General features: G+C 58.8%; 1 protein-coding gene and 1 long non-coding RNA gene across 5 annotated transcripts; one reads left to right on the forward strand and one right to left on the reverse strand.

The window, feature by feature from the left end:
* Positions 1-1,725: 1,725 nt before the first annotated feature.
* Positions 1,726-16,888, reverse strand: LOC145522970 (uncharacterized). Of its 2 annotated transcripts, XR_014066275.1 has the most exons (7): positions 16,799-16,888; positions 15,590-15,694; positions 14,366-14,460; positions 6,563-6,702; positions 3,578-3,707; positions 2,863-2,918; positions 1,726-2,469 (listed from the first exon to the last, which is right to left on the reverse strand). It is a non-coding gene; the product is annotated as an uncharacterized LOC145522970 (long non-coding RNA). The 2 variants fall into 2 exon arrangements; XR_014066276.1 differs by lacking the exons at positions 6,563-6,702; positions 14,366-14,460; positions 15,590-15,694; positions 16,799-16,888 and adding an exon at positions 8,472-8,730.
* On the forward strand, positions 8,353-25,610 carry LTBP3 (latent transforming growth factor beta binding protein 3). Of its 3 annotated transcripts, none has more exons than XM_081532379.1 (28): positions 8,353-9,226; positions 12,037-12,366; positions 12,526-12,728; positions 12,879-12,984; positions 13,179-13,271; positions 13,431-13,553; positions 14,050-14,208; positions 14,299-14,484; positions 15,031-15,047; positions 15,124-15,196; positions 15,375-15,464; positions 17,287-17,412; positions 17,497-17,628; positions 17,761-17,889; positions 18,128-18,250; positions 18,493-18,615; positions 21,205-21,327; positions 21,572-21,691; positions 22,545-22,673; positions 22,972-23,139; positions 23,322-23,405; positions 23,711-23,839; positions 23,943-24,080; positions 24,175-24,315; positions 24,460-24,621; positions 24,721-24,801; positions 24,885-25,016; positions 25,194-25,610. In XM_081532379.1, the coding sequence occupies exons 1-28, from the start codon at positions 8,905-8,907 to the stop codon at positions 25,343-25,345; spliced, it is 3,894 nt and encodes a 1,297-aa protein (XP_081388505.1). In that variant the 5' UTR covers positions 8,353-8,904; the 3' UTR covers positions 25,346-25,610. The 3 variants fall into 3 exon arrangements, with proteins under 3 accessions (XP_081388505.1, XP_081388506.1, XP_081388507.1); XM_081532380.1 differs by having other exon boundaries at positions 14,053-14,208; XM_081532381.1 differs by lacking the exon at positions 24,175-24,315.
* Positions 25,611-25,614: the final 4 nt, after the last annotated feature.

Here is a 25,614-nt window from a genome sequence, read left to right on the forward strand (position 1 = left end):
CTTTGTCCTGGACTCTCTTCCTAGGATGTTGTGAACAGCCATGACAGACTGAGATAGACGTTCCCTCTAGAGCAAAGGGCACCCATTAGAAAAAACCTGGGAGGGCTTCCCTGGTGGTCCAGTGGTTAAGAACCCACCTTGCAGCGCAGAGGACTCAGATTCAATCCCCGGTCAGGGAACTAAGATCCCACATGCCACGGAGCAGCTAAGCTCATGCCACATAGCTACTGAGCCTGCGCAGTCCAGAGCCCACGTGCCACAACTAGAGAGCCTATGTGCCCCAATGGAAGATACCACACGATGATGCGACGAAGATCCTGCATACCACGACTAAGACCCAACATAACCAAATACATAAAAATACAGAAACAAACAAGAATTGTTAAAAAAAATATATATAGGTCCTTAAGTTTAGGGCCTGCTCCCATACCACAATCCACTGTGTGCAGGCATCTACCCAGGCCATTGGTGCCACCCCCAGGACTTGGGGATCAGAGGACTGATGTCAATATGCTGGTGACTGTGCTATTCACTATGCCATGAATAACGAGGTCTTTTGTCTCTGACCCAAGAATCTCCTGTCTTCTGCCAGCATCCACGAACCTGTGGCAGGCTCCCTGGTGTTTGCAGGTAGGGTAGAACCTCAGACCCATCACAGTCCTTGACACAAGGAAAGCATACAGGTCTCAGGAGCGCTGGTGGTAAAGCCAATTCAGAGCAGTCACGGTGGGCAGCCCAGCTGTCTGGGAAACAGTTGGACCCTTCCGTACCCTCTCACGGCCGAGCCCAGCATTTGTCCTTGCCCGTGGCACGGTGGACATGGCAGTAGTTAGGCCTGACCCTGAGTGACAGCACACCCCACCAGGGCATATTCACACACAGCTCAGTTATAAGCCCACCTCAACTGATGCATTTGGTGGATCAGGGTCTCGTGGCAACAGGTGGCCTATGTTTTATAGCCATGGCTCTGAGCATTGTAACTGGTGTTAGTGTATCATCAGGCTAACGGGCATCCAAAAGGCGTCAACTCTTCTTGTTTTTCACTGCAATGTGAATTGGCCTGATGTTTCTGGGAAACAAGAAAGGGCTAGATGATACAGTAATGAAACTAATAATACTCGGACTTTCCTGGTGGTCCATGGATTAAGAGTCCACCTGCCAATGCAGGGGACATGGATTTGACCCCTGGTCCAGGAAGATCCAGGGCTTCCCATGGGGAGCTAGTGGTGAAGAACCTGCCTGCCAATGCAGGAGAAGTAAGAGACGTGGGATCGATCCCTGGGTCGGGAAGATCCTCTGAAGGAGGGCATGGCAACCCACTCCATTCTTGCCTGGAGAATCCCGTGGACAGAGGAGCCTGACAGGCTACAGTTCATGGGGTCGCACAAAGTCGGACCCGACTGAAGTGACTTAGCACACACGCACACCAGGAAGATCCCTCATGCTATGGGCCAAATAAGCTTGTGTATCACAACTCCTGAGTCCGAGCCCTAGAGCCCATACTCCGCAACAAGAGAAACCACCGCAATGAGAAGCCTGCACACCGCAAGGAGGAGTAGCCCCAACTCACTGCAACTAGCGGAAATCCGAGTGCAGCAATGAAGTCCCAGTGCAGCAAAAAAGAAATAAATAATAAATAAATAAAAATGTAAATATATATATATAATTTAATTAAGATGAATAAAATAGCCTAATAAAAAATAATAATACTCAACTTTTGGTGTATTTTTTTTTCAAACACCACAGAAACTTTATTTCCACAATCCATGTGAGATTTCTAAACCTGTGCCAATGAGGCAAGGCGAGTCCTTTTCTCTCAGGCCTGTAACTGACATGTAACTAAACACAAATGCAAGTCCAACTTACACACTGTTGACAAGTAACTCCTAGTCCCTGTTTTAGTGTCATCATCACAGGGGGATGCTCAAAGGGCAGTCGGTGTCAGCAGCCCCTCAGAGGAACTTTTGGTGTATTTTATCTTGGGGCGGGACACTGTGCTAAGAGCTTGAATTACCCTCCTTTAAGCCTCAGGACAGCGCCGTGAGTTGTGTCTTATCATCATCCCCAACGTGCAGATGGAGAAGCTGAAGCCTGGACAGGTTAAGAGATTTCTTCACAATCACTCTGCTGGGAGGTGGCAGAGCTGGGCCTCCACCCAGGCCGCGCATGTCTCCAGTCAGATTCTCACCGGTGGACTTTTCCTGGGTTCGGAAGGTGGAGACAAGGGGCAGGGCTGAAGATCCTCTGGCTGATCAAGCATGAAGCCTGGTTCATTTCATTTTCCAGTCCCATCTCTCATGCTCTTCATCACCATGCGGACACATCAGCGAGACTCAGGGATGGCCACTCCACATCACTTGGAGAGAGATGCTTCAGGGCAGATCTGTCCCCTCCAGGCCTCTGAAACTTCCAGTCATCACCTTTAGAACCTACCACCCCAGAGCTGTTTCTTTCTTCAGAGCCTAGAAGCTTCCCAAAGACATTCAGAACTCAGAGAGTTGTCACAGAGCCTGACATAGAGTCAGCCCTCTTTCAGAGGTATTCTCCCCGTCCTCCCGCGCAGCCAGCTCCCACCTGCAGCCCATTTTGGACCCCAGGCCCAGATAATAATGAAGAAAGCTAACATAGGTGCTTGTCTGGTGGTCCAGTGGTTGAAATTCCATGTTCCCAATGCAGGGGTCCGGGTTGGACTTCTAGTCAGGGAACTAGATCCCACATGCTGCAACTAAGAGTTTTCATGCCAAGACTAAAAACGATCCCACATGCCCCAACTAAGACCTAGCACAGCCAAATAAAAAAATAAATATCTTTTTAAAAAGATAGAAAGAAAAGAAAAAGAGGTAATATATACTGAGGACTTACTGTGTGGCCAGCATCCACCAAGGGTTTCATGAATGTCAGCTGCTTTACTTCCTTGTCTGAAAATGAGGAAGGAGGCATAGAGAAAATGAAGAATTTTCCCAATGCTCACAGCAGGTATTCCAGAAAACTACCACTGCGTTATGCTGCCTTCTGAAACCTAACTTCCGTTACACGGGCTGGGGCCACCCCATCCAGACAATGCCCCTAAGGAAGCATCAGGAACCCTAGGTTTGAATCCTGGCATGTCCAACTCTTTGTGACTATGGATTGCAGCCCACCAGGCTCCTCTGTCCATGGGATTCTCCAGGGAAGAATACTGGAGTGGGTTGCCATACCCTCCTCCAGGGGGTCTTCCCGACCCAGGGTTCGAACCCGCATCTCTTGTGTCTCCTGCATTGGCAGGCGGTTCTTTACCACTAGTGCCACCTGGGAACACCCAGTAATGTGACCTTGGCCAAGTCCCTGCCGTCTCTGGGCCTCAAGAAACCCTCTGCACAAAGGCGCCCTTCCCTGATGTTGAGGCAGACAGATCATTCCTCCGGCTGCCATCCTGGGGCTCTTCCTTGCCTCCTCCAAGCAAAGCCCCTTATTGCCCTCAGGGCCCCACCCTTCTATTTTTAGAATATCTGTGGGACTCCTCTCCTTCCTCCTCTCAGGAATGCCATTTGGGTTTTGGATCAGGCCAGCTTACATTCAATCCCCATATCTTACTCACCAGATGAACCAAGTCTAATTGTTTCATCTTTCACAGCCTTGTTGTCTCAGTCCATTCAATCAGTCAATAAACTTCAGTGCCCTCTGCATGCCAGGTCACATGCTAGAATCTGGAGGCGAGGTTGTGCTTCCTGGGAGGGCGGTGAGATGGACAATAAGTCATCAAACCCATAGAGAAGAATGCTTCAGGCTGTGACGAGGACCAGGAGGACATAAACAGGGGATGTGACTCAAAGGGCTGGGGGTAGCTGTTTTGAAATGCCTCCTGAAGGCAGGAACTAGAGACATGAAGGCTAGGCCCACAGGGAGGCACAGAGGACCTTGCAGGCCAGGTGAGAAGAGGGAAGCTGCTGGAGGTTTTATAAGCTGTGAAGGAACATGGTTGGAATTAGGTTTGTTTTTTTTTTTGGCCACGCTTTGCATTGTGTAGGATCTTAGTTCCCTGACCAGGGATTAAACCCAACCTCCTGTAGTGGAAGTGCAGAGTCTTCACCAGTGGACTGCCAGGGAAGTCCACTGAAAATCAGTTTTTTTTTTTGGCTGTGCTGTGCCTTCACTGCAGCATTCAGGCTTCCCACTGCAGTGACTTCTCTTGTTGTGGAGCACGGGCTGTAACTGCGTGGGCTTCAGTAGTTGTGGCTCCTGGGCTCTAGAGCACAATAATTGTGGCCCATGGGCTTAGTTGCTCAGCGGCACGAGGAATCTTCCCAGGCCGCGGATCAAACCTGTGTCCCCTGCATTGGCAGGTGGATCCTTTTATTTTTTTCCAGTCTGGATAAGTTAGGAAGCCAACCAGACTCCTCTGCCCATGGGATTTTTTCAGGCAAGAATACTGGAGTATGGGCAGGTGGATTCTTAACCACTGGACCAGCAGGGAAGTCCTGGAATTAGGTTTTAAAAGGTGAGTCCTGTAGCAGGTGGAGGAGGGATAGGACTGGGCAGGAATGGCGGTGTGGAGACCCATTAGGTGGCCAAGGTGATCTGGACTGAGCACAAAGGTCATGGTGTCCTTGGACTTACAGAAGAACTTCCATCTAGGAGGCATGCTGGTAGGTTCTAGGAAGCTGGGGTGCCTGCGTGTGGTGACACAGGAGATGCAGAGAGAAAAGGTGGACACGCTACAGACACTCCCTGATTGCGCCATTGCAGTGAGCCCTGCGGATCCACTCTGCGTCTGTGTCCGCCAGGCCGCATGCCCCGAGGCCAACCCTGCCTGCTCTGTAGCCTCCCCAGCCCCGCTGCCTGCAGGCTTCCTTTGGGGTTCGGACCCTGGGAGGCTGGGCTGGACAGGAGGAATATGATTTCCAGAGTTCCCTCCTTGCTGGCTGCAGGAGGACAGGTACTGCCAGTGTCTATGGAAGGCCGAGGCTCCCAAGGGCAGCACCACCCCCCTTCAGCTCCAGCTTCTGTGGCTCCAGGCTTTAGTTAACGTTCATTACCCACACGAGCATGCCCACTGCTTCCAACTGTGCCCCTGATGAGCTTAAGTGAAAGTGAAAGTCACTCAGTCGTGTCTGACTCTTTGCAACCCTATGGACTATACGAGTCCATGGAATTCTCCAGGCCAGAATACTGGAGTGGGTAGCCTTTCCCTTCTCCAGAGGATCTTCCCAACCCAGGAATCGGACCGGGGTCTCCTGCATTGCAGGCGGATTCTTTACCAACTGAGCTATCAGGGAAGCCCTAACGGGCTTAAGGAGTCTGGTAATGACGGTAAGTAAATGTATGGAGCACTCACTCTGTGCCAAGCACGGGGCTGGGTGCTGGCCCTCATGGTTCCCAGTCACTCAGCCCCCTCATCAGTCCTGGAACAGAGGCTGCCTCACCTCCATCCTTCTGTCAGCAGCATTAGACACCCTTGGCCATGCTCTCCTCCCAAAACACTTGCTCCTCTGGGCTCTCTGACATCACACTCCTGGTTTTCTTCCCTGAGCTTCCTCCAGCTGCTTCTTCTGAGTCACTTCAGACTCTGCCTCCTCTCTCTGACCTGGGGGTGGTGACCTCCCTGGTTCTCCCTGAACCTCTTCTCCCCAGCGGAGCCCCTCCTTTCCCGTGGCTATAAATGCCCGTGTGTGCTGAGGACCCCGAGCCCGTGTCTCCAGGGCAGGCATCCTGGCTCAGCTCCACATATCTGGATTGAGACCTCTCCAGTTGGATGACACAAGCATCTCAAACTCTCGGTCACGTCCAAAAGCATCTCAAGCTCTCAGTCATGTCCAATCTCAAACGTTCAGTCGTGTCCAACTTTTTGCGAGCCCGTGGACTATAGCCTACCAGGCTCTTCCACCCATAGGACTTTCCAGGCAAGAATACTGGAGTGGGTTGCCATTTCCTTCTCCAGGGGATCTTCCGAACCCAGGGATCAAACCCTGGTCTCCCGCATTGCAGGCAGACGCTTTACCATCTGAGCCCCCAGGGAGGCTCTATCTCAAACGCAGCAAGTTGCAAACAGAACCCACGCTCCTTTGTGGGTCTCCCTCTCCCCTGCCGCCTTCCTCGCCGGCCCAGGGGGCTCAGACAGACACCTAGGAACCATTCACACCACCTGCCTCTCCAGTACCCTCCACTCCACCTAGTCCCTGGATTCCACCCCCAAACACATCTCCACCACGTCCAGGTTGTGTGGTCTGTCTTGGGAAGATGGCAAGAACACCCTTCTTGCTCTGATACAGTTACACTGCGATGAAAATAAAACTCAGACACCGTGGCCTCACGCCTCCGCCTCCGGATGCTCTCTCTCTGCCTCCCCACCCTGTTGCTCCGCTGGCCCTGTCTCAGCTCCTGGAAGAAATGAATCTCTTTCCTACCCCCCACCCCTGCATGACAGTGTTAACTGTCCCCTCCGCAATTCCCCTCAATCCCTCAGGCCTCCTACAGCCTTCCCCCGACGCTGGGCGGACCGCACACCCGTTAACTCCTGCTCCTCCTCCAGCTCCTGGCTTAAAAGTCCCTTTGTCAGAGGGGCTTCCTGGACTTCAGGTCTCACCACTGCTCTCGTTCCTAGCTCCTTCTTCTTCTCTGTCTTAGCACCGACCTCTGACACAGCCTCAGTCAGGTGCGAATTGATCTGTCGTGTCTCTGTCTCCTCCAGTACAGAAGCTCCAGGAAAGCAGCGATTGGTTCTACCTGTTAACAAGTGCATGTTGGGGACTTCCCTGGTCCAGTGGTTAAGACTCCACGCTACCAATGCGCAGGGCCTGAGTCTGATCCCTGGTCAGGGAACTAGACCCCACATGCCACAACTCAAAGTTCGCACGCTGCAACTAGGACCCAGCGAAGCCTAATTAATTAATTTTTTTAAAAGAGCATGCAAGAGGTTCCTTGTTTGTTGAATGACTAGATCCCCATTTTACAGGTAAAAAAATAGGCTCAGAGAGATGAGGACTCTAACCCTAGTCTGTTTATGCTGTGTTCCAAGGTGAGTCACACCCTACTGTAGGCAGAGGAGGGTCAGGTTCAGATGAGTATGAGGGAAAAATGACTAGAAAATACTTAGCCCCATGCCTGGCAGGTGGTGAGCATCAGTACCGTTCCTGGCCTCAGTGTGAGACCAGAGACGACCCCGAGGGAGTGCAGGGGCTGTCCGTACTTACACACCCTCCTATCGCCCCTGGGGACACGGGATTGCCCCCATCTTACTCCTCCAACACCTGTCTATCTGAACAGGGCCTGAGCTCACTGAGCAATTTGGGCAGGGGTCCGCTAAAGAGTCTCCCTCAGTCACCCCAAATAAGCCCACCCTCAAATTTAAAGCCATGAGTTCCTTACACAGGTGTACCTTAAGTCACGTACCTGAACCCCCTTTCCCTCAGACTGCAACCCCTGTTCGGAGAGAGGGTGTCACACTGTCTTGGCTGTGTCCCGCTCCGGAGGTACCCTGGTCACACTCACCCCTTACTGAGTTCTGTGAGTCAGAGACTGAATCCAGGGGTCTTTCCTGGCCAGGCCCCCGGAGATATGGCCTGGGCACCAGGCCACTGCAGCCCTCGAGGGCCTCCCTTCCAGACCAGTGGGCAGGCCTGGCTCCTCTCCAGCCTTGACCCAACTCAGGGCCCTTCCCCAGTCCCTGCCAGCCCCTGCCCTGGGGCCTGACTGTGCCCCTCCCCAGCCCCCGGCCCTCAAGCATCACCCCCCTCCTCCCGGCTGTTAGCCTGGGAAGGGGGCCAGGCCCTGAGCTCAGACCTTGGCGATTCCAGTGTGTCTGAGGCCCAGAGCCAGCCCAGCCAGCCTGGCCAGACAAGGCGAAGGGGCGGGGGCAGGGTGGGCACCGGGAAGCCATTTACTGGGGGTTGGCAGGCAATCTGGATTTCACACTTTGCTCTATCTACTCTTCTTCAGGACCCCATGGACTTCTTCCTGGGACCCCACTGAGGCCCTGGTGAAGGGGTGCCCCCTCCTTGAGTCCCAGTGGGCAGGGCTGGACCGGTACTCATGAGAAGTGACTGTGGGTTGGTGAGACCCCCGCATGTGCAAGGGAGGTTGGGCCACGGCTGGGAGCCCTGGGTTCCAGCCCCACCTGGCCTCCCACCAGCCGCGCGACCCCCGGGCCCGGCCCGTCTTCCTCCCCCAGCCTCGGTTTCCCACTTGGATGCTGCGGGGCGGAGGTGGGCGCGGGCCTCCAGGCCCCACCCGGAGGAATCCGGCGGGGCGGCCAGCGGTCCCAGGTGAGGGCTCGCTGGAGCGGGCCCAGCGCGGCGGCAGCGGGTTCCGGCGGGGCGGGCATCTGGGGCGGGGACCGCCCCCCCAGCCTCCACCCGCCCGCACACCCTCGCTCCCCCAGGCGGCAGCGACGACGCTTTAAACAGAAAAAAACTGTCTCCCTGGCCCGGGGCCAGCGTCCCAGCCCCCCTCGCCGCCGCCGCGCCGCGCTCCAGCCAGGGAAAACAACTGCTCACTTCTCCCTGCGTCCGCCCCGCGCGCTCCCTGCTTCCCGGCGGCCGCGGGAGCCCAGCCCGGCCGGGGGAGGCGCGGAGCGGGCCGGCCGCCCGGCCTTCCTCTCCCCTCGCTCCTCCTCTCCGCCTCAACTTGCTCCGGCCTCCTCGCTCCGGCCTCACGTTGGGGCCTCAGCAGGCCCCCGGCCCCGGCTCGTGGCTGGGCTCCTTCCCGGGGCGGTGGAAGTTTCTGGGCTCCCCGCGGTCCAGCCTCCATCTCTCTGCCTCTCACTGGGCCCGCGCCCGCGCCTGCAGTCCCCTCCCCGCGCGCTTCCTCCCATCCTGTCCCTCGCTGCCCTCTCTACGCCTCTCCCGGAGCTCCCAGCTTGCTTATCCCCCGCGGGCGTCGGGACCATTGCCCCCGCCCGGGCGCGCCCCCCGGGTCCTGCGGCCCCGGATGCCCGGGCCCCGTGGGGCTGCTGACGGCCTGGCCCCTGAGATGCGCGGGGCGGGGGCGGCGGGGCTGCTGGCGCTGCTGCTGCTGCTGCTGCTGGGCCCGGGCGGCGGGGCAGAGGGGGGGCCGGCGGGCGAGAGGGGCGCTGGCGGGGGCGGGGCGCTGGCCCGCGAGCGCTTCAAGGTGGTCTTTGCGCCGGTGATCTGCAAGCGGACCTGTCTCAAGGGCCAGTGTCGGGACAGTTGTCAGAAGGGCTCCAACATGACGCTCATCGGAGAGAACGGCCACAGCACCGACACGCTCACGGGCTCCGGCTTCCGCGTGGGTGAGGGCCGGGGGCGCGGGCGGGGGGCGCGGGGAAGGCCGGCTCCGGGAGCCCACGCGGGAGACATGGCAGCGGAGGCCTTGTGACCCTGGCGACCGTGGGTTCAGAGAGCGGACCCGGAGGGCTGCGGGACCCAGGGGCTTCAGGGGGCTTGGGAGGCTGGAGTGCTGGGGCCAGAGTTGGGAGGACTGCGTGGAAGCCTAGACTTCACAGCTTCGGTTTGGGGTTGAGGCCTAAGGTCATGCTGGCGCCCTGGATGGCACAGTCTTCTAGGAAAGTGCTGGGTTCTGAGAGGGAGTCGAGGTCGACAGGCAGGGGCTTTTGCGGGGATGCGAGCTGGCGCAGGTCTCAGAGAAGGGTTAAGTATTCCCCCTAGAAACAGACTCGCTGGAAGAAACAGGAAAAGTCTTTAAAAAATGTCTCAAGTAGGGCCTGCCAGCGGTAGACACCTGCATTCCCTGGGAGGAGGAGCCAAGCTCTGGCTGGGAGTGAGGGAGTTAGTTACTGGCGCGGTCTTAGAGGGGCGTTGAGACTTAACAAGTGGGGAGCAGGCCTGGAGGTAGGGGCTGGCTTGGATCCTCGGTCTCTCCTTTTCCTGATGCCCCATCTGTGCTTCCCCCAGAAGCTCTGAACAGTTCCTCCTCAGAGTCTCCCCCCAACCCCCCAAACCCTGAAAACTCCCCCATTCCACCTGGAGCCCACCCCTCTCCCAACATCGTTCTTCAAAGGGCCAGGCCTGGGGCTCAGCGCTCCTCCCCCAGGGCCCTGTGGGCCAGGCTGGGGGAGGTGTCGCAGCAGTAATTACCCTCCCGGACAGGGTAATTAGGCCAGGCCCACGAAGGCACCAGCAAAACAGCCCCTCTTACACACTCCTATACTCACATAGCCGCTACAGCCCCACAGATGTGGTTCACGGTTCCCTTAAGATGTGTTTGTGTGTCTGTGTGTGCACATGTGCTTGCACATGGCATATACGCAGGGGTATGCCTGGGCTTTGGGCTGGCACACTGGGCTCAAGTACAGGTTTCTTTGTGTTATCTTGGGTGCACGTCTGCAGTGAGTATGGGAGTGTTTATGTAAGCATGTGTTGGTGTCAGAATGAGTCTGTGCATGTGTGTGTGTGATGAGATGACTGTGCATGTGAGTGTCCCTGGGCCCGGCCTCTCAAGCCCCCTGGCCATCCTGCCCAGGCTGCTGTCTCCATCCGTGCTGCCCACATCCCTCAGGCTCAGTGCCCAGGCCACAGTGGGCGGGTGTCATGGGGAGGTCACCCTCACCGCTGTGGGTGACTCACTGGGAGGCAGGAAGGAGAGGATCCTGCCTCCCCCAGCCCAGGACACACCCCTTCTGCCCTGAGAGTCTGGCCCCAAGAGGCTGGGCAGGATGGGCTGGGCTGGGCTGGGATGCTCGTAGCCAGGCCCCAGTGGCCTTGCATGTGGGCCATCCCTCCGAGGCCCTCCAGGTGTCCAGGGGGCAGCACCCCCACCTCCCCATCCTGGGAAGTGAGGGCAGTCCTGGGTGAGGGGCTGGAGAGGGGCTGGGCTTGGTGCATGAGCACAGGTCCCCAAGGCTGGATTTCAGATGTGAGTGTGTGAAGACAGACAGACATCCCATAAGCTCCCTGAGTTCACTCCTTCATTCATTCTCCCAGCACCTCCTCTGGCACCCAGAGCTGAGGCAGAGGGTGGGTGGGATGTGAGGAAAGGCTCTCCTTCTGGGGGAGGGGCTGGAAGGATATGATGTGAATATGCACAGATGGGGACTAGGCTCTGAGTGGGCAGAAATGGCATGGGTCAAGGCAGGGAAGTAGAAGATGTGGCACGTTTTTAGGAAACAGGAGATGAGTTCTGGAGCGTAGGGTGCACATGGAAAGAGCAGACTGGGATGGGCCGAAAGAAGGTTCCTTCTGGGCCACGGAGAGCAGGCAGGGAAGCTAGCTGGGAGCAGGGCTGTGACTGTACCGGAGCTTTGCCTGAGGCAAGTGTCTCTGGGGGTGCTCGGGATGTGGACAGGCAGGGGAGGGGCAGGGGGCACGGGGAGGAGGGAAGATGGATTATGAGACATTACAGAGGCCGGAACTGGAGCCTCAGGGTTCAGTTATGAATGACTGGGCAGGCAGGGATCCCGGTAGTGGTCCAAGGCCAAGAAGAGGTGGGGAGGCAGGATGCTGATTTCTGACAGGGTCCCCTGGGTGGAGTTGCTTAAGAGAGGTCCCAGAGGAGTACAGCTCAAGTTGGCAGCGGTGAGGTGCGGGCCCTGGGATGGGTGAACAGAGGGAGGGAGAGCCCAGAGAGGGCTGAGTCAGGGGAAGGCTTGAGGGGCAAGGAGAAGGAAGCACTAGATAGAGACTGGATGTCCAGGAAAGGCCCAAGGGGAGGGAAAGGCTAGTCCATCACCATCATCATCAGCTGCTACTACTTATTAAACACCCTCTGTGTACTAGGCACTGTGCAGAGTTTTGGACAGGCCTTGCTTCATTTAATAGATGGGACCGCCCTACAGATGAGGACACTGAGGCCTGGGAGGGGAAGTCAGTCCTCAGGGTCACGCAGCTGGCACAGGGTCTCCTAGCTAGGATGTAAGTTCAAGATGCCAGTGGCCCCAAGGGTATAGGATGTTGGGGGACCTAGAGGGTAGCATGTGTGTGTATCTGATGTGTTACTAAGGCCAGCTTCCCAGGAACGACAGAACCAGTGGGTGGCTTGGAAGTAGGGAGGAGGGAAAGGAAGAGACAGGATGTGGGTGAGGGACTGGGTCTGGGCGCTGGCCACAGGGGTCTGCCTGAGCCCTGACCCACCTCTCTTCCCCAGTGGTGTGCCCGCTGCCCTGTATGAACGGCGGCCAGTGCTCCTCGCGAAACCAGTGCCTGTGTCCCCCGGACTTCACGGGTCGCTTCTGCCAGGTGCCGGCTGGAGGTGCTGGCGGAGGCGCTGGCGGCTCAGGCCCTGGGCTTGGCCGGGCCGGGGCCCTGTCCACGGGCGCGCTGCCCCCCCTGGCTCCAGAGGGCGAGTCTGTGGCCAGCAAGCACGCCATGTACGCGGTCCAGGTGATCGCCGATCCGCCAGGGCCCGGGGAGGGGCCCCCCGCTCAGCATGCGACCTTCCTGGTGCCCCTCGGGCCAGGACAGATCTCAGCGGAAGGTACCAGGCAGTGGGCAGACCCTGGGAGGCCGAGGTGGGCGGGCACTGGGGGTCGGGGGGCAGGACCCGGGCGGGGGCCAGCCCTGGAGGAGCTCCGCGCCACCACCTGACACCCGGCGCTGCGGGGCAGCCCTGAAGCCGCCGTGCCCCGCCCCCCAGTGCAGGCCCCGCCCCCCGTGGTGAACGTGCGCGTCCACCACCCGCCGGAGGCCTCGGTCCAAGTGCACCGCATTGAAGGGCCCAACGCCGAGGGCCCGGCCCCCTCCCAGCACCTGCTGCCGCACCCCAAGCCCCCGCATCCCCGGCCACCCACCCAGAAGCCCCTGGGCCGCTGCTTCCAGGACACGCTGCCCAAGCAGCCCGTGAGTGAACCCAAAGATGCCTCTCAGGGCCGCCCTGTTCCAATCCACCGGGTTTGCTCAAAACTGAAGGGAGTCCTGCAGGTTGAGTCGGGAGGGAGGCCAGGTGGGGGCTGGGCAGCCTGTGACCCCTGTCCACGCTCCTCTCCCTAGTGTGGCAGCAACCCCCTCCCGGGCCTCACCAAGCAGGAAGACTGCTGCGGGAGCATTGGCACCGCTTGGGGCCAGAGCAAGTGCCACAAGTGCCCCCAGCTGCAGTGTGAGTGCCCTGGCTCGGTGAGATCTCTGCCCCTCCCCACGGGGCACTCCCTCCGCAGCCCCTCCCAGCCCTGCAGCCTGAGCCTCTCACTTCCCACCTGGTTCCCGTCAGTACCCCACTCCCCCACCCAGTGCCGTCCCTTCCCTCTCCGCAGCCCCCGTGTCCTCTCCTGCCATGCTCTCCTCTCTCTGCAGACACAGGGGTGCAGAAGCCAGGGCCTGTACGTGGGGAGGTGGGCACTGACTGCCCCCAGGGCTACAAGAGGCTCAACAGCACACACTGCCAGGGTATGGGCCATTTGTCACTAGGGTGGTGGTGGGGGAGGAGGTGGGGCTGGGGTAGAACCCTGAGGTTCCTGGAGCAGGTCGCCTCTGTCCAAGTGCACCGCATCGAAGGGCCCAACGCCAAGGGCCCGGCCTGGAGGGACCAAACTCTCATTACCGCAGACATCAACGAGTGTGCAATGCCAGGCATGTGTCGCCATGGTGATTGCCTCAACAACCCTGGCTCCTATCGCTGTGTCTGCCCACCTGGCCATAGCTTGGGCCCCTCCCGCACACAGTGCATTGGTGAGACTCAGGGGTCCTTGGAGGTCACCAAGCATGGGTGGGAGAGTAAGGCTCCAAACAGTAAGGATCAGAGGTCACAGAGGTCAGAGTGGGGTCAACGGTTGACTGCTAGAGGAGCAAGGCCTAGAGCAGATGGGGTCAGGGATCAATGGGTTCAGGAGTTGCATGAGATCTGGGGTTAGAGGTCACATGGGGTCAGGGGTTATGAGGAGGCAGGGTCATATGAGACCAGAGGCTTGATAAGTGGGAGGGATAAAGTATAGAACAGCTAGAATCAGGGATCAATGGGTTCAGTGGTCACAGAAGTTTCAGGTATTACATGAGGTCAGAATAATACAGGTTTCAGGGGTCAAGTGAATTCAGGGTCATGTGGGGTCAGGGGCCACATGAGAATCGAGGCCTCCTATGCCAGAGAGGTGAGGTCTAGAGCAGCTGGGAAGAGGGACGTGGGCAGTGTTCAGGCCCAGATGCCCATGCCCACCACTGGCCCCTGTAGCAGACAAGCCGGAGGAGAAGAGCCTGTGTTTCCGCCTGGTGAGCCCTGAACACCAGTGCCAGCACCCCCTGACCACACGTCTCACCCGTCAACTCTGCTGCTGCAGCGTCGGCAAAGCCTGGGGTGCCAGGTGCCAGCGCTGCCCGGCTGATGGCACTGGTGAGCCAGGGGCTTTTGGGGCTGGGGAGCTGTCTGTGAGCCTATGTCTCCAGGAAAGGCTCACTTGACTACCCCTTGCTCTGGCCACAGCTGCCTTCAAAGAGATCTGCCCAGCTGGGAAGGGGTACCACATCCTCACCTCCCACCAGACGCTCACCATTCAGGGCGAAAGTGACTTTTCCCTTTTCCTGCACCCCGATGGGCCACCCAAGCCCCAGCAGCTGCCTGAGAGCCCCAGCCGGGCACCACCACCTGAGGACACAGAGGAAGAAAGAGGTCTGGCCCGATCCCTCCTGTTTCCTGACAGTTGCAGAACCCCTAGGTCTGACAGCTTGACCCTTGACCCACAGATAGCACCTGAGTCTAACCTCTAACTCCTAATCCCAGACTAGCATTGACCCCTAGAGCTGATACTCTGACCCCTAACCAGTGTTGTAACTAACCCTAGGATGTCACCCCTGATCCACGGGATTTGATCATTAATTGCCCTCCAGGTTCAATCCTCTGACACCAGAACACCTTTGATTCCAGATCAGGGCATTAATGCAGCTCAAATGCGCTCTAGATCTGACCCTCTGACCCCTGACCCAGGGATTTGACCCTGGCTATAACCTCCCAAGCGGAGGACCTTGTCCAGCTATTGCTTCACTGACCTGTGATGAAAACATTCCCAGACATCAGGATCGAACCCTTGATGCTTGACCCAGAGACATGATACTTGAACTCTTAGGGACTCTGACCACACATGCCCAACTGCCAATCCCAGACTTGACTCCCTTCTCCCAGCCCAACACTTAATGGCCCCATCTTCTTCCCTTCTAGGGGTGAGCACAGACTCAGTGAGTATGAGAACCCAGGTGGGAGGGGCAGGGAGGCCAAGGAGACACAGAGGGTTCATGCTGCTGTCGCCCGCAGCCAGTGGTTGAAGAGCAGTCAGCGCAGCAGAGCCACCCGACTGTCACCACATCTCCTGCCCGGCCCTACCCGGGTGAGCTGGGCCCTGTAGGAACCGGTCCTCAAGGGCTGTCACTGCCGGGGAAGTTCACATCTTAGGCACCAGGGGGCGGTGCAGCTGGGTGTGAAGTTGCCGGCCCGGTGACCTGCGGGGAGAGGGGCGGCTCTCTCAGCCTTCTCACCCGCTGATGGTCGTGTGCTGCTGCCCGCAGAGCTGATCTCCTGGCCCCCGCCGCCCCAGTTCCTGCCCGACTTGCCCCCGTCCCGCAGTGCGGTGGAAATCGCACCTACTCAAGTCACAGGTAAGACCCGCCCACCTAGGTCACGCCCCAGGTAAGCCACGCCCCCAATTTAGGGTTTTTCCTCGCTCACCCCCTCCAATCCTTCCGGAAGGCTAACACCCTCACCCTCACAAGTAAGGACTTACTGTGTGCCCGACCCTGGGCTGGGGGCTGGGGAAGCCTCGGGGTGCAGCACTCTGAGACGCCACTCTGCCCTCAACTGATCCCGATGGTGTGGTGGTCAGGCCAGTCTGAAGGCATTTACAGTCAATGAATATTTATGGAGCACCTACTAGGCACAGACACTGTTTACGTGCTGGGGACACAGTAGTAAACAAAGCAGACAAAAATTCCCTGTCCTTGTGGAGTAGACAGACAGCAAACAGATCAATGAGTCCAAATCTAGTGTGTCTCATAAGGTCTATACAAAAGTAAATCAGAGAAGAAGAAAGTCTGGGTGTTGTGATCATATGTAGAATGGCAATGAGAGAAGGCTTTCTGAACAGAGCTTTTAAGAGTGTTAGAAATTAATGACAAAATGTGGGAAAGAAATGGGCCAGCAGGTTGGGGAAAAGGACATTCCGGTTTGGGCAGAAGTTTGGGCAAAGGCATGGAACATGAAACCCTGGTTTCATGGAGAAGAGAGAAACCACACACAGATCAGTGTTTCTGAACTAGGAGAGGGCCAGCTCAGGGAGCTTTAAGAGGCTTGGATTTGATCCCAAAGGCTGTGGGAAGTGTCTGCATGGTTTGGGGCATCATAATAATTGCTAGCTATGGCTGAACAGTTGCCCTGGGCCAGGCACTGACTGGAGAGTTTTACATACTAAATACCATTTACCTTTCTTGTACTCTGTGAAGTGGGCACAGTTAGCCTCATTTTCCAGATGAGAAAACTGAGGCTAAGAGAGGTTCAGTAGCTGATCCCAGGTCACACAGTTGAGCTGAATTCAAGCCCATGTCTGTTTGGACTCCAGCCACAAGGAAGCCACCAACCCGATTGAAAACTGGAGGCTAGATGAGCTCCTGGTGGAAAGTGGCTGCCCAGGAAATCTGCACAGGCTGGGATAACCCAGTGACATCCTGGGGGCTGTGGGAATGTGGAGAAAGAGGCACTTGGGGAGGCTTATCAGAGGATGGGGTATTAAGGAGCCTAGGGACAGGCACTCTAAGCAGAGAGAACAGCCTGCAAGACCCCACTGGCCAGGTGCGTTTGGGAGGGAGTGGAGTTCAGCCTGAGGCCAGGGCTGCCTGGGGCTTCCTGGGGCAGGGCTCAGGGGAGGGGCCACAAGGAGGAAGAGGTGGGAGGCAGGGAGTACTGTGAATCCTAGGAAAGAAGGTAAGGGTCTGCTCACCTGTGCCAGCCAGGGTTCCCAGGAAACCAGCTCCTGCCTGCCTTGGGAGGGGGAGGAAAACTTCTGGAATGAGGCGGTGGGGGGGCCGGGTCCCTAAGGCAAGGGGTGTTGGTTCGCTGGTCTAGAGGATATTGGTGTGACTGAGGCTGCAGGGTTTGAGGTGTTAAGGTGACTGGAGTCAGAGTAAGTGGGGAGAGAAGTATCAAGGGTCCTGAACTTGAGGAGATGGGGATGCCAGGGACCTGGGATCATGGTTTGGGGCTACTTGGGGTTGTGATGTTGCGGTTATCTGTGATAGAGGTGTAGGGAATCCTAGGATGGCGGGGCATGGCTGTACAGAGATCTGAAATCATAGTGCGACCAGGCTCAGGTATCGGCGTCGAGAGTGATGGGGTGTCCAGTTCTTCCCTGGGAATGTGGCAGAAAGTGAATACTCCCTGCCTGCCCCCTCTGACCTGCCGCCCTTTTCCCCCGGCGGCCCCCCACAGAGACAGACGAGTGTCGACTGAACCAGAACATCTGTGGCCACGGAGAGTGCGTCCCGGGGCCCTCGGACTATTCCTGCCATTGCAATCCCGGCTACCGGTCGCATCCGCAGCATCGCTACTGCGTGGGTGAGCGTGGCGAGTGGGTGGCCCGGGGGTGGCCCTGGCTCCCGACCGTCCTCTGACGTCTCCCCGCTCGCGCGCCCTTCTCAGACGTGAACGAGTGCGAGGCGGAGCCGTGCGGCGCCGGGCGAGGCATCTGCATGAACACCGGCGGTTCCTATAACTGCCACTGTAACCGCGGCTACCGCCTGCACGTTGGCGCCGGGGGGCGCTCGTGCGTGGGTGAGCACGGAGTGGCCGGGGGGCGTGGCCTGGGGCGGGCCCGGGGCTTGGCTGACCCAGGGGGCTCTCCCGACCGCGTGTCATCCCCACCGCCGCCTTGCACTCCCCTCGCGCCCCCTTCCTCCCGCTCAGACCTGAACGAGTGCGCCAAGCCCCACCTGTGCGGCGACGGCGGCTTCTGCATCAACTTTCCGGGACACTACAAGTGCAACTGCTACCCCGGCTACCGGCTCAAAGCCTCCCGACCGCCCGTGTGCGAAGGTGGGGAAGACCCATCCGGACCGACGCGGGTCCTCAGCGGTGCCTCGGCCTGGGGTGGGGGCGGAGGGCCTCACTCCCGTCTCTGCCCAGCCCTGGGCCTCTCGGAGGTTTCGGTCTGGAACCCAGAGGGCCCGCTTCGCCTGGTCGATCCGTGACAGAGAGAGGCCCTGCTGAGGCCCCTGAGCACCTGGCCGGCAACGTTGTCCCCAAACGAGTCTTCTTCCTCCCTACTGAGCAGACATCGACGAGTGCCGAGACCCTAGCACCTGCCCCGATAGCAAATGCGAGAACAAACCTGGAAGCTTCAAGTGCATTGCCTGTCTGCCGGGCTACCGCAGCCAGGGGGGCGGGGCCTGCCGCGGTGAGGGCGAGGCGGGGGTCCGGGGGCGGGGTCAGGGGCGGGGCTTCGATCACAAGAGGGCGGGGCCCTTCTGGAGTTGCCCCGGTGATGGGGCGGGGCTATTGGCGTTGGAGTAGGCCCCAGAACCCGGCTTCCCCCGTGTAGGAGCGGGGGAACCCCCCATCCTGGAAGGAGGGTCTCCCATCCCCTCACAGTACCTCGTCCAGTGGGGCGGGGTCCGAGGCGAGCCTTCTCCGCCGCAGATGTGAACGAGTGCGCCGAGGGCAACCCCTGCGCTCCCGGCTGGTGCGAGAACCTCCCGGGGTCCTTCCGCTGCACGTGCGCCCAGGGCTATGCGCCCGCGCCCGACGGCCGCAGTTGCCTGGGTGAGCTCCAGCCCTCCCCGCCCTGCCACCCGCCACCTACTCGAGCGTCGAAGTTGGGGACCGGGTCACCCCATCTGTCGGGCGGGAGACAGCTAATTCACAGACACCTTCCCTTCATTAACTCACTCATTCACTTTCTCCTCAACCTGGCGGAGGAGGGGGCTGCAGAATTTCTAGGTAGGAAGGATCTTACGAGGCAAGGCTTGAAGCTGCGTTTGCAAAGCACGGTTACTTGAATATGGAGTGGGAGAGATATAAAAGAAAGCGAGTGTCAGTAGTCCCCTCCCCCCACCGACAATAATGTTTCTTTTGCATCAGGAGATAGGCTGAGGGATGGGAGTCAGAGAAACTGGAGAACCGTAGACACCAACTGTAGAGCGCAGGGCTGTTGGCCTCAATGGAGTCTGGGTGTTTCTGGGAAACCTCAGGGGGACTAGGCGAAGAGGAGGCATGAGTTGTCTTAAAGGATCGACAGGAGCTAGCAAGCAAAGAAAAGAGAGAGGGAAGAGCGTGCCAGGCTCTATGAACACCAGCACAGAGTGTACAAGGAAAGTGGTGCTGAGGCTGGCTGGTGAGGGGCAGGCTCCCACCCCCTGAAGTGCCCACCTAAGCCCTGCTCAGGAGGTTGAGCTTCACCCTGAAGGTATTAGGAGGCACTTGAAGCATTTTAAGTGGAAGAATGACAACATTTGCTATTTGTTCTAGAAAGTTCCCTGATGCCCATTGTGGAGAGGGACTGTAGGTCTGGTGGAGACTCAGGACAGAGGTGGTGACAGATGTAATAATAGTGGCCTCAAAGATGGTCATGAGATGATGTGATATTAGAGAAATATTAAACCGAGTTACCTGGGCTTGTTAGCTGGATGTCAAGGTGAAGGAGAAAGAGGAGTAAGGGGTCTCCAGGTTTCTAGTTTGGGTGACTCAGTGGGTGCTGCTCACTGGGATAGGGTTCCTGGGGGTGAGGCATGTTTGAGAAGGAAGACATTAAGTTTCATGTTGGACAGTTGAGCATGTGGTCCCTGTGGGTCTCTCAGCTGGTGATGCCCACAGAGAGTGGGTGGTATAGATTGGAAGCCTTGGGCCAGACACACCCACTTGCGACTGTGGGCTGTGGAGCCTTGGGGTGCACAGTAGGGGGAGCCGTGGAGCCTTGGGGTGCACACTAGGAGGCGCCGTGGAGCCATGGAGTGCAGTCTAGGAGGGTGAGTCCAGTGAGGGGAGCATTGTGGACACTGCCAGGTCGGCAGAAGGCAGGGGAATAGGAGCGGGAGATGGGGGAGCAGGGGTCCTGGGGGGCCCAGGGAGCACTAGCTGAGAAGCTGGGGAGGGGAGGCATCGAGAGCAGAGGAGATGCGCTAAATGCAATAGAGAGGTCCTGTAACTAAGAACTAACCGGGGAGACGAGAAGGTGGCCTTGGCAGGGTAGCTTCTGTGGCCTGACGAGAGGCCAGAAGACAAGGCAGCAGGTGGGCAAGAGTGAGCAGGGTGGAGGCTGTAGGCTGAGGAGAACGGCACAAGTTTGGACCTGCTGAAGGGCACGGGGGCTCCCTAGGCCTCCCTCGTGTCAAGGCCTGAGAGGAGGAGGAGAGGGTGGTGCGGCCACGCCGAGGATCTGGCCCAGCTGGAGGCCACGGGGAGTGGAGCGGTCCGTGGTGCTCCACGTGGTGGCTGGCCTCAGCCCCACTCAGCACCTGGCATCCTGAGAAGCAGGCTAGGGCTCTGACTTTGCCGGCGCAGAGAGGAGGCAGGAGAGATGTTCAGGGGCCCTTGGAGAGAGGAGGTGGAGGAGGGGCCCGGAAAACAGCAGCGGAGGCAGTGGGAAGGGAGCCGTGTCTGAGATGCCCGGGTGTGGGGATGGCGGGGGCAGCTCCCAGTCCCTTGTACTGATAGCGAGTGGCTGGCGTTGAAGCGGAGGTCGTGGACACTGAGGGATGCAGGGCTGTTGGATCAGAGTCTGGGCCTGGCTGTCCAAATGGATGTTGAAAACACCTAGGATGGAGAGGAAGAGAGAGGGAAAGGGAGAAGCGCTAGGAAGGTGGGCGCTGATGGCAATAGAGAGGTGGGGGGCTGGTGTGGGCCTCAGGTGTCCTTCAGGAAGTGCATGGTTTGGGAGGGGCCTGGGGTGTGGGTGACTACCAGCTCCCACCAGAAAGGACTGCACAGAAGCGTGCTTTCAGAGCCAAGTCCCCTTGCCGCACAAGCGGAAGAAATTATTCCATGAAAACGAAGATATAGGGAAGCTTACTTACAAAGGGAGCCCTGGCAGTGGAGGAAGGGCAAGAGCAGCCACGAGAGCAGCTGGGGCCGTGGAGCCGGGGGCAGAAGGGGAGGATTGTTTGGTGAGAATGGATGAAGGATGGGGAGGCCTGAGCTCTTTGGAACTAGAAATGGCCCAGGGTTCCTGCCAGCACCTGGCCTGGTCATTAGGGCACGGTGTGCCACACAGGGGCAGGATGAGGGGCCCATGCTTGTTTCTAGCTCCACCTGCCTGAGCTCTGGTGCTCCAGGCCATGGGCAGGAGTGAGAAGAGGGGAGCAGAGACCCAGGACCACCCCGTCCTAGCCCTCTGACGGCCCCTGTGCTCCACAGATGTGGACGAGTGTGAGGCTGGGGACGTGTGTGACAACGGCATCTGTGCCAACACGCCAGGGTCCTTCCAGTGTCAGTGCCTCTCTGGCTACCATCTGTCAAGGGACCGGAGCCGCTGCGAGGGTGAGGGGAGGCCTCAAGCTGGGGGGCTGGCCTGTTCCTCCCTGTCCCAGACCTTCACTGCGCAGGCCCCAACCCCACGGGCCACCTGTGAACAAGCCCACCACTCCCATGGCCAGCCCCCATCCAGATCCAAGATGGTCATGGGGTGTGGGCCCTACCCAGGGCTCTTCAGAAGCCTTGGCAGCCTTGGGCCGTGTGAGTGGACTTTGTCCCTGAGATTCTCCACCCCTTTGATTCCCTACAGACATCAATGAGTGTGACTTCCCTGCAGCCTGCATTGGGGGTGATTGCATCAACACCAATGGCTCCTATCGATGTCTCTGTCCCCAGGGGCATCGGCTGGTAGGCGGCCGGAAATGCCAAGGTATGGGGGGATTGGCTGAAAACTCCCGAGGAGCAATGGCAGCAAGAAGTCATCTCCTAGACACACTGTTGATCTGTCTTTCCATCCATCCATCCATCCATCCACTCATTCATCCTACTCTTTCACAGAAAATAATAACAGTAATAATGACAGTAATTAGATGATGCTTATTACTATGTGCCAACTCACCCCTCAATGCATTCATCCAACAAGAGTTTACTGAGCATCTAATATTTGCCAGATTCTATGCTATATGCTAGATACTGAGCAATAACCCAGGGCTCCTTGCTAGGGAGTCTTACAATTCAGAGTGCTAGGTGCCAAAAGAGGTCTGGACTAGTGATCAGTTGCAACAGAGAAGTGACAGTTGTATTGGAACTTGAAGTATAAACAGGCTTCCCTAAAGCATAAGTAGATTCCCTAAGCAGAGAAAAGCAAAGGATGGTATTTACCAGGCCAAAGAAGAGTATTTGCAAAGCACAGAGATCTGGAAGCAGAGCTAGTTGTGTTTTTAGGAAGAGTAGATACCTGTGCCCTAGACAGAGAGCTGAGGGTGTTAGTGGTTTAGAGCAAAGGGTGATGAGACAAAAGTATTGGGAGACCAAACTGAAAGGCCCAGATGCTGAGCTGAGAGCTAGGGCTTCTGTTAGGGTTTGTGAAGAACAATGCACCGAATGTACACACATCTACCCACGTGCACAGACAGACACAAGTGGCTTTCCTGTTGTGTGTGCTTTGAAGTCAAAGTGGAAATTCAGGTTCTTGGCTGTGTGAAGCCCTTGAGGCCCACCCCCAGGGAGAGAGGGGCTGGTTTCCCTCTGAGTGATTCTTTCTGCTCTTCTCCTCCCTGAAGACATAGATGAGTGCAGCCAGGACCCAGGCCTGTGCCTTCCCCATGGCGCCTGTGAAAACCTGCAGGGCTCCTACGTTTGCATCTGTGATGAGGGCTTCACACCCACCCAGGACCAACACGGCTGTGAGGGTGAGTGCCCTCTCGGCTCCCTCCTCAATCTAGACGCTGCAGTTGGGACTCAGAGTTGTACCTGGTCCCACCCTCTGGAATGTGAGGAACAGGAAGAAATTTCTTTTGCCTGGGAGAGCCCGGCGGGGCCAGACCTCTCAGGCAGACCCTGAATGCCACACTGAGAATGGAGCTTGGCTTTCACGTGGCAGCTAAGGGGAGCCAGGCGATGTGGGGGCACAGAGGGAAGAGGTTGGTGGGCAATGTGAACAGGCAAAGACATGGTACCAGACCCTGAGCTGCTCTCCCCTCCCCTCAGAGGTGGAGCAGCCCCACCACAAGAAGGAGTGCTACCTTAACTTCGATGACACCGTGTTCTGCGACAGTGTTCTGGCCACCAACGTCACCCAGCAAGAGTGCTGCTGCTCGCTGGGGGCCGGCTGGGGCGACCATTGCGAGATCTATCCCTGCCCAGTCTACAGCTCAGGTCAGGAGCCGGGCGGGCCTTTTCCCTTTCCAGAACCTCAGTTTCTTCACTGGGTGCCGGATTGGGGAAGAAGGCCCCTTCCTGAGTTGGTGGGAGATGAGGCGAGAGCTCCGGCCCTACGGCCAGCACGCACGTGCTCAATCCTGCTCCTTTCCTTTCCCACGGCCACTGTCTCCCCGTAGCTGAGTTCCACAGCCTCTGCCCAGACGGGAAGGGCTATACCCAGGACAACAACATCGTCAACTATGGCATCCCAGCCCACCGTGGTAAGCCCCAACATGGCTCCGCCCACCTGGCTCGCCCCGCTCCACCCTCCGAGATTTGGACCGCCCCGATCCCTCCAGTGCTTCCTTGTCAGTGGCGGGTACTGGGGTAAGGCCCGCCCACTCTCTCACCGACTTCCCCGCCCCTCCGCCAAGCCCCGCCCATCACCTTAAGTAGGCGTTGGGACAAGGCCATAGCAGACTTTTCCGCCCTTCCACGGTAAGCGCCACCCCCAGGTCCTCTGCTGCGGGGCCTCAGAGGCCCGGCAGGTAGAGGGTGCGGGCGCCCACGGCCTGTCGCTCTGCAGACATCGATGAATGCATATTGTTTGGGGCGGAGATCTGCAAGGAGGGCAAGTGCGTGAACACGCAGCCCGGCTACGAGTGCTATTGCCAGCACGGCTTCTACTACGACTCGAACCTGCTGGAATGCGTGGGTGAGTGCAGCTGCCCCCGTGGCCGCGGGAAAGCAGCCAGGAGACACGCACAACCACCCGACTCCAGGCCAGTTCCTACCACTCGCGCTTTTCCTCCCCTCAGACGTGGACGAGTGTTTGGACGAGTCTAACTGCCGGAACGGAGTGTGTGAGAACACGCGCGGTGGCTACCGCTGTGCCTGCACTCCCCCGGCCGAGTACAGCCCGGTGCAGCGCCAGTGTCTGAGCCCAGAAGAGATGGGTGAGGCCCGGGTCAGCCCTCTGGGGAAACGGGAGGGAGGCCAGCTGAGCCAAGCTGTGACTTCCATCCCCACCCATCCACTTGCTGCCCGCAGACGTGGACGAGTGCCAGGACCCCACAGCCTGCCGCCCTGGCCGCTGCGTCAACCTGCCCGGCTCCTACCGCTGCGAGTGCCGCCCGCCCTGGGTACCCGGACCCTCAGGCCGCGACTGCCAGCGCCCCGAAAGCCCAGCCGGTGAGGGGGAGGGTCGTCTTGGGCTCTCCAGAGCCCTGTGTGCCGCGTGGAGACCCGGGGCCGCCGTTCCCACGAGGGTGGATGGGGGCGGGGGAGGGCGGTCCCTGCTTTGGGCTCCTCCCCGACGCCGGGTCCCCTCCGCAGAGCGTGCCCCGGAGCGGCGGGACGTGTGCTGGGGCCAGCGCGGAGAGGACGGCATGTGTGCGGGCCCCTTGGCCGGACCCGCCCTCACTTTCGATGACTGCTGCTGTCGCCAGGGTCGAGGTTGGGGAGCCCAGTGCCGTCCGTGCCCGCCGCGCGGCGCCGGTGAGTATGACCGAGAGGGGTTGGCCCGGAGGGAGTTTGGGGGCGGGAGCCGAGGTGAATCAAAGCCACTGGCTGCTGACCGCCTCCTGCCCCTCTCAGGGTCCCAGTGCCCGACGTCGCAGAGTGAGAGTAATTCTTTCTGGGACACGAGCCCCCTGCTGCTAGGGAAGCCCGCTAGAGGTGAGTGTAGCTGGAGGGACAGAGGCGGGTCCGCGGCCATCGCCGGGAGCAGTGTTGACGTCTCATTCTCTCGGCCCGCGCAGAAGAGGACAGCTCAGAGGAGGATTCGGACGAATGTCGCTGCGTGAGCGGCCGCTGTGTGCCGCGGCCGGGCGGCGCGGTGTGCGAGTGTCCCGGCGGCTTCCAGCTGGACGCGTCCCGCGCGCGCTGCGTCGGTGAGCCGCGCCGAGGGGGCGGGGCCGCTGCGGGGCGGGGCGGGGCGGGGCGGGGCGGGGCGAAGGGCGGGGCGGGGCGGGGTCGGGACCTGCAGAAGCCGGGCTTGGACCAGAAACCAACGGGTCGCACAGCTCTGGCGCCCTCGTGAAGTCCTCACTTGTCACCCCCACTTGCAGACATCGATGAGTGCCGAGAGCTGAACCAGCGCGGGTTACTATGCAAGGCCGAACGCTGCGTGAACACGAGCGGTTCCTACCGCTGCGTCTGCAAAGCTGGCTTCGCGCGCAGCCGCACACATGGAGCCTGCGTGCCCCAGCGCCGCCGCTGACACCACCCTCGGCCTGGACCTTTGCAATCACCGAGGGGTCTCCGCCCAACACTTGGGGCGAGCTCGGCCTCTCGCTGGTGCCCCGACTCGGGGCTCGGACCCAGGGACCCTTCGGGCCCGTAGACCCCTTCCCCGCGCCCCATGTTCCAAGGGCGCCCCTGCCGGTTCCGCCTGGCTCACAGGCAGATGTTGGGTCTCTCTGGCGCTGCCGGCCTTCCTTCCAGAGGGCATTTCCCAGAAACTGATAAATCAGATCGTGTCTCTACTCG

The sequence above is a fragment of the Giraffa tippelskirchi genome, chromosome 10 (assembly GCF_054371585.1).
Source record: "Giraffa tippelskirchi isolate mGirTip1 chromosome 10, T2T-mGirTip1v1.2.pri, whole genome shotgun sequence".
In the NCBI taxonomy this organism is placed as follows: domain Eukaryota; kingdom Metazoa; phylum Chordata; class Mammalia; order Artiodactyla; family Giraffidae; genus Giraffa; species Giraffa tippelskirchi.